General features: G+C 26.2%; 1 protein-coding gene across 1 annotated transcript in view; it reads left to right on the top strand.

The window, feature by feature from the left end:
* The first annotated feature begins 1,315 nt into the window (after positions 1–1,315).
* Positions 1,316–7,657, top strand: part of LOC111621532 (ubiquitin carboxyl-terminal hydrolase 4-like) — a 119,038-nt gene continuing 112,696 nt past the window's right edge. The window contains exon 1 of the mRNA XM_023363690.1: positions 1,316–1,461. Coding sequence (XP_023219458.1) covers positions 1,367–1,461 — 95 coding nt within the window. The 5' untranslated portion in view covers positions 1,316–1,366. The remainder of the gene's footprint in view (positions 1,462–7,657) is intronic.

Here is a 7,657-nt window from a genome sequence, read left to right as displayed (position 1 = left end):
TATATTAAATTATAACAATATATAATACAGAACATTATTATTAGGTACAGTACAACTACTATTAGTATTATTTTTACAACATATATGAAGTTTTTATTTATATTTTAAAGAAATGGTCTAAAAACCATTTAAAATATTATCATTAGTTTAAAAATACTGTATATTGTAGAACATCACGAACTTTATCTTATTATTTAAAACAATATCTCTCTTTTATTAAATTGAAAAAAATATATATTTTAAAGATAAATTACTACTTCTTAAAAATTCTTAATTTAAAATAACAGATATATAAATTATATATTAACCTGTATATTTTTTTTATTTCACAATAAACTTATCAAAGATTGAAGTGATTGTACATTAAAATGTGAATTTTATTTAAAACTTTTTATTTTAATAAAACAATCAAAAATTGGATATATTCTATAGTAGTTTACTTCACAATAAACCTATAAAAAATAGTTACTTAGTTGCTGTATGCCTACATTTAAATCTGAATGTTAAAATCTATGAAAAAAATTATCATTGTTTTTAATGAAATAATTTTTAAAATTATTATATTTTTTAGTTATTTATTTAATAATAAATCTTTAAAAAATTATAAATACAATAAGATAAATATGTTAATTCTGTGCAAAGTATTGTACTGTTTTAATGAAATATTTGAAAATTAGTTATATTCCATAGCAGTTTATTTCAAAATAAGTAATTTATTTCATATAGCAACTTATACTTATTTTATAATACGTATTAAAAATAACTAAAGTTATAGTGCATTCAAATATTAAGTTTGTGAAAAATACTGTACTGTTTTTAATGAAACAATTAAAAATTTGATTATATTCTACAGTAATTTAAAAGAGTGCATTAAAGCTCTGTTAAAGGTATTTCTTTAACACTGATTGGTAGAAAGCATTTATTTAATCGTTCGAAAACGTGATAGAAATAGAACTTGGCTCTTAATCCGAATGACATTGAAGATTTGTTGGCACTGCAAAACTCAGGTTACTAAAGTATGACGTAACAATTATATACAATTAAAATTTTACGCATTTATGTGTAAATGATAAATACATAATAGAGTAAATTCACATGTAATAAAAAAATGATAATTTCGAATATAATTATAAAAATTTTTCTAAAATAAAAAACAATTTTTTCATATAAACAATTATTATTAATGTTACGTATTTTAAAATTTTCTTATAAAATAAAATATATTAAGAAATCGTTACTAATTTCATTCACTTAATTTACGTATAAGGAAATCTCACATCTGACGTCACCTTCAACGTAATTCGTAACGTTACGTGTTACACACATAAATAAATAAAAAAAAGAAAAAGAATTGTAGAAGACAAACATGGCGGAAGGCGTCAGGAATCCTCCCGATTTGGAAACTCAAAAAAATGAAATATGTACGCTTATAAAAAAGCCATTGAGAAAAGCAGATACGTGGTATGTTATAAATGATTAATTATTCATAATAAATAGTTAAAAACATCTAAATTTCAATAAATTAAAACATGTTAATTGATACATGCTAAGCCTAGATTTTAAGCCTAAGCCGGTTATTAAGAAGTAAAGTACAGTAGTTGCTAAGATGTATATATATATAAAATGACTGCTGGTAATAAATGAAATTTAAAATACATCTTTACATTATTTATTATTAAAATAACGAATTTATTAAAAGATATTATGTAAAATATCAAATCAAAATGATATTTCTTTAATATCTTGAATATGGTGACGTCATTAGGAAGCATGATTTTCAATCGATTGAAGTAAATAAACTACTTTAAATGATTGTTGCTGTTTTTAAGTTTAATATTTCATCCTTTAATTGTATTTTGAAGGAAATATCTTCTAATGAGAGAATTATTGTGATTTCTTATTTCAGAATTTATTGAAATGATGAATGAACTATTTTTTTCTGTACTAAATACATAAAATTATCATTATAAATTTCTCTCTATTAATTCCTGAATTTATTTCAATGTATATTGTGTACAAATCTTGAAGACAGTTGAATATTCAGGATTTGTCATTATTTCTCACATTTCAATTGTACAGTTGCTATGGTTTTTCTTATGTTTTTGGTTAATTAATTAAGATTGGTGTAGTATTAGGCTAAACTGTAGCTGTTTATTTAATTATGAAATGTTATCTACTGTTATAATATACTAAAATGTTGTAATAAACTTTATTAGATCAGCATTACTTTGTTAGATTTTCAAATGATTTTGTTACACTTAAATTAGTTATGTAACAAAGATAGGAATTTAAAGTTTTTTTAAAAATTTTAAAATCAATATCAAACATTTTAAATATGCTGAGATTGATAGAAGTCGAGTGTTAATTTGAATAAAAATGAAATTTTATTTACTTCTTAAATATTTTCATTACAAGAAGTGAGTTATAAATAGAAGAGATGAACAAAATATTTCCCTCTTTTCTAATAAACAATTTTTTTAAATAGCTCATTTGATGTTTTAGTACTTGATTCGTATAATTTTTCATCTTTAATTGTAGGTATTGATGAATAAATTTTAAAAAGTTTGAAACAGTGGAATTAATGGAGCATTGCTATATATATTTAAGATAATTGTCTCTATATTACTAAAATTTATTTGAATTTCATTAAACAGATGACAATGGAATGACATTTTCAATCACTTAAAATGAATACCTCAAGACTTCTTAGACTTGCTTTGTCCATGTTGATCTCATTTCTTAATTTGTTACATTTTCTCTATATTTTTAAAGTAGTAATAAAAATTTTAACCTGCCGTTACTCAAGGATGAGCACCATGCTCACCTTTTGTTTTAAAATGCTTGTAAGTCGGGCTTCTTGGAAGTTTTGTGGCCAAATTTCATCTACCTTTCTACTTCAGTAGCTCTTTCAAGATGATACAGGAATTGGAAGTAATAGTTATTGCTAATGCTTTTGGTGCCTCCTTTATTTCAGTTGGGTTAGATAAGTTAGCACAGTGCTCACCCATGAGTAATCTTGTCTTCTTTTTTGCATTTGAAGTGGTATGATTATAATTGCAAAGTGATATTGTATATACATACTATCATAAAATGTGATGAAATGTTTCTGAAATGGCTTGATGATGAGTCTGAGAAAGAAAATGTAGGCACCTTCCTTGCAGACAATGAGAGCCAGGATTTTCATACAGAGATCCTCAAAGTGTTGAGAAAGAAACCAGATCCTTCACAGGCAACATCAGTATCAAGAGAAGTGTGCATATTGCCCAAAAAAAGAATGGGAAAACATCCAAGAGTGCACTGATCTGCAGATACTACATAATAACAATCTGCAAACAATGCAATTTTAAAAATCTAGACTAGTTTAGTCTAGATTTTTAAAATTGCATTGTAAAATTCAAAACTTAATTATAATTTCTATTCAAGCTTAACAATAATTTCAGATATCGTATTTGTTTTTATCAATCTGATTAGATATCAATTTTTTGTTTCTATATCAAAATTACTTTTAATATATTAATGTATTTTAATGTGTTCTAACTGGAGTACAGTAAAATAAACATTTGAAATGTGTATTATTGATAACAAAACTTACTGACTCAAATCTTTAGCAAACAAAAATCATTATTTGTTTGCTAAAATTTCTCATGACAAATCATTAAGAATACAAAAATATGTAAGGTGAGTGTGGTTTTCATCCTCGAGTAAGAGTTATAAATCCAACCGCGAGGATTCCGGGTTACTTTTAATTATCCATTTTTATATTTGTTAAATGATGAAAATTATTATTATTTTTTATCTTATTATTATTATTTTTTTTTTTTTCTTTAGAATTAAATATTCAGAAGATAACTTGTAGTTGCTCATTTTAGTCTTTTCAAAATACATCAGAAATGTTTTAAAAAGTTAAAAACATTTATAGTAACTAATAAACTAGAATTTATTTACTCTTAAGAAGTGAATATTACACTGTTAGATATTTTACTATAATTATTTTGCATTTTAATACTGTTTAAATTATTTTTTGGTTCAAATATCATTTAATGGTATAGATAGTTTGAGATTTTATGAGATAGTTTATAGATGAGACAGTATTGGAATTACTTTCAGGGCAAAGGAGGTTCAACTTTTTTTGGATACTTGTAATAAAATCAGTTTAAAATAAAAATGTGTGATTTTTGTTATTTCAATATTTTTAAAAACAGTTTACAAAACCAGAAAATTATCTAATAATGCTGAATAATAATAATGTTTTTATATATAGTAATTGTTTTTTGATAGACCAAACTTCTAGTCAGTTACCAAATGATTTGTTGACTTAGCCATGTTTTCACATATATATTATGTTATTCAGTGGGTGATCGGTTAACGAACATAATCCGTTTCAAGACTTTGTTCGCTATCCAAATTGTTTGTTAATTGATTATCGATTTACCATAGGTTTTAATGGGAATTTAATTCACTTGTTCTGGAGACCCCCAAAATAAAAAATATGTACTTTCTTACTAGGTTTATTTATATGTAATAATAAAAATACGTACATACACAGTCTTGCATTTTTATTAGTCATGTTTTTCCATTTGAAAGGATTAAAGAATCTATCTAATGTCGATTGCTTTTCTCTCTTCTTCAGGATTTTTCGTAAGTAATTAATAGCATTGCAATTGTAGAAATCCCCAAGCCTCAACCTGGTTTGGATACCATTCTAAGACTGTTGTTCTGACATTCTCCCACTTCTTCAAAGGATCTTTAATAACAGATATTGGCATTAATCTTCTTTTTCAGAAGAAAACATATCTCATTGAGTTTCTTGGTGTTCTTCATTCAAGAGTTCTTGTTGTTCTTCTGTCATCAGGTCCGTTTCAGGTTCCATTATGAACTCTTCAATGTTCTTTATTTCTCAGATGTGATTTTTGTTTTAAGTATAAACTCTTTATATATATATAAAGCTAGATGCAACCATACCACACAAGCATTGGGAGAAATAGTGATAGAGATGTACTAGCTTCCTGTGTATTTAAATCTTCTTGATTATACAGTATTTTTCTTAAATAAGATTGAACTGCAGCCTACTGTAGACCTGTTCACACCATACTGCCCAGCAACATTAGGCATCTTCTGCCCATTCTCTACCTTTGCTATTATACTCTCATCTTTCGAAAAGAAAAACGGATGCAAAACTTAACAAGTGCCTGCTTGACAGTCTCGCAAATACATAAAAGAATTGTTTTGTCAGAAAAATAAAAGGCTGGAATTACAAGGGAGAGTTCCAAAGTTCGAAGGAATACTATCCAATCGGTATATACCAGCTTGAGTGGCGATGTCGACATCTCTCACACACCGAAAAGTTCGAATTGTTGCCCGAAGACAAGGGAAGACCAATCAGTATTCATTATTTTACGTCACTTCTTCTTGTGATTGTTCTGTGGGGTGTTCGTTGTCCGAATATAAAAATCTTTCGCGAAAGTGTTCGTTATACGATTTGTTCATTATCCGATCATCCACTGTATTCCATTTTTTAAGTTCTGGCCCATTTAATGCTATGAACATGCATGTATCAACATTTTCAACAAGTAACTAATTTTGCAATTCTGTGAAAAATTCATTTTATGAAAAATCCTTTCATATTCAGCTGTGCTTAATGGCAATGTATCAACATATGTTTTTAGCTTTGTAGCACTTTATCAAAAATTTTGGTGAAGATGAATGATGAGAAGAATCTCCACAAATTTATCTCTGTTGTTTACAGTGATATTGTGTTACAATTATGGAATTATTTATTTTGTTGTGAGTAATATTCCATCCTAATGTCAAGAATTTGTTCTTTGACATCAAATAAATTGTGTTAAGATCATTTAAAAGTTGTCATTTTCAGATAAGTTATCACTTCCTACTTGATTTTTATCTTGAGGCTTGAACTTTTTGTTTATTGTAGCAATTTTTAGAGAAAAAGAACAATCACTTGATCAAGACAGATTTTATCATTGGTTATCTCTTTCTTTTGTATTTACAATACTTTTCAGCTTATGGATTTCAAACCTTTTCAAAATAATCCCTTTTCAGTTTAAGCATTCCATTCATTCCCATTCTGACATTTGTTTTGTATTTACTTTCCTGAGAATATCGGTAAATTACACAAAGATTTTAAAAGTTAAAATCATTATTTGTTTGCTAAAGATTTGATAAGAATCTTTCAGAATATCTTAGGGTTGAAATTATAGGATAGTTAAGGAGATGTTCAACCCTTTGTGCTCTGTCCAACAGCCCCCTCTTCCTACTTTTAGGTATCATTATCTAAATATCCCTTGTGCAGAGATTCAATAAGTTTAATTGTGAATAAAAATATGACAAACATAACAAGATCAAAATATTAAATTCATTCTTATATTATCATTATTTAATTATTATTTTTTATTTTTTATAGTTCAAAATATCCTGAACAGAACTTTTTAAATCACATTTGATATGTTTGAAGTTTAGAAGTATCTTCCCATTCACATTACAAACTTCTTTTACTGTTTGTGTGATGCTATATACTATTTCTGAAGACATTTCAACTTATTTTATTCAAACAAAATGTGAAGTAAAAGTTTAAAATAAGCTTCTAAACAAAGAATATAATCTCACATTAGCAATAATGTATTAAATTTCACAACTATTATAATTGAATCACACATCTATGTAAGTAAGGATAGCCAGTTAAAAATATGCAAATACTGTGTTCAACCGAATTTAATTTTTACTTATTAACTATGGCATCAGAGAAGTGTGTGGAAGCAACAAAGTCTAAGAGGAAGGTTGTAATAGCGATGATTGAGTTGAAAAAGAAACTAATCACAAAACATGAAAGTGGTATGTGTTTGATGGATCTGGCAGCCGTGTATAAGATGCTCAAGTCATCATTTTATGACCAATAAATAAATTGTTTTATTGTACAGTATTTACATATTTATTGTCTTTATGTTTTAATTTATTATTAGGGTATTTAATTGTTATTTTGCCTTAAATTATATGTATTTATTGTTTTAAGTTCATTTAAATGTATATTATTTAGTGTCTGGAAATGGATTAATTCACTTTTCATTATTTCTAATCGGAAAAATTGATTTTGACTAATACTGTCTATGGGCATTATTATGTTTTACTTGAAATAACATTATAAGTACGTTTTGACAAATTACAGATTGTCTTCTTCATTTGTTGAAAGTACTTGTAATAATATTTCAAATAAAAAAATAATAGACGGTATTAGTATTTTTATTAAAGTTCTTGGCACTGCAATAAACAATTTCAAGCCTTTGGTTTGGACTTTGAGCAATTTAGAGTTTGGACAGCCTCCTGGTATGAAGTATGAGGCATCATTGTACTGTAATTCATAAAAGAAAGTTTAAACAATAACATATTACAAAATGATTTGTTTGTTACCTTTTATCATTTTGTCTCTGCAAGACAAAATGATAAAACAAACTGATCTTATAACAAAAACCTGAGGTTTGAATATAACTACGGTCAAACCTTGGTTTTTGAACTTAATTCAGTCCTAAAAGTTGTTTAAAAACTGATTTGTTCTCAAACCGAAACATTTTCTCATAAGAGACAATATTATATATAAAATGGATTAATCTGTTCCTGACCCTTAAAGCCTTTTTTTTGTGTTCTT

The sequence above is a fragment of the Centruroides sculpturatus genome, unplaced genomic scaffold (assembly GCF_000671375.1).
Source record: "Centruroides sculpturatus isolate CEXI.00-Female unplaced genomic scaffold, Cexi_2.0 scaffold272, whole genome shotgun sequence".
In the NCBI taxonomy this organism is placed as follows: Eukaryota; Metazoa; Arthropoda; class Arachnida; order Scorpiones; family Buthidae; genus Centruroides; species Centruroides sculpturatus.
This window is presented reverse-complemented; position numbering and strand designations above follow the sequence as displayed.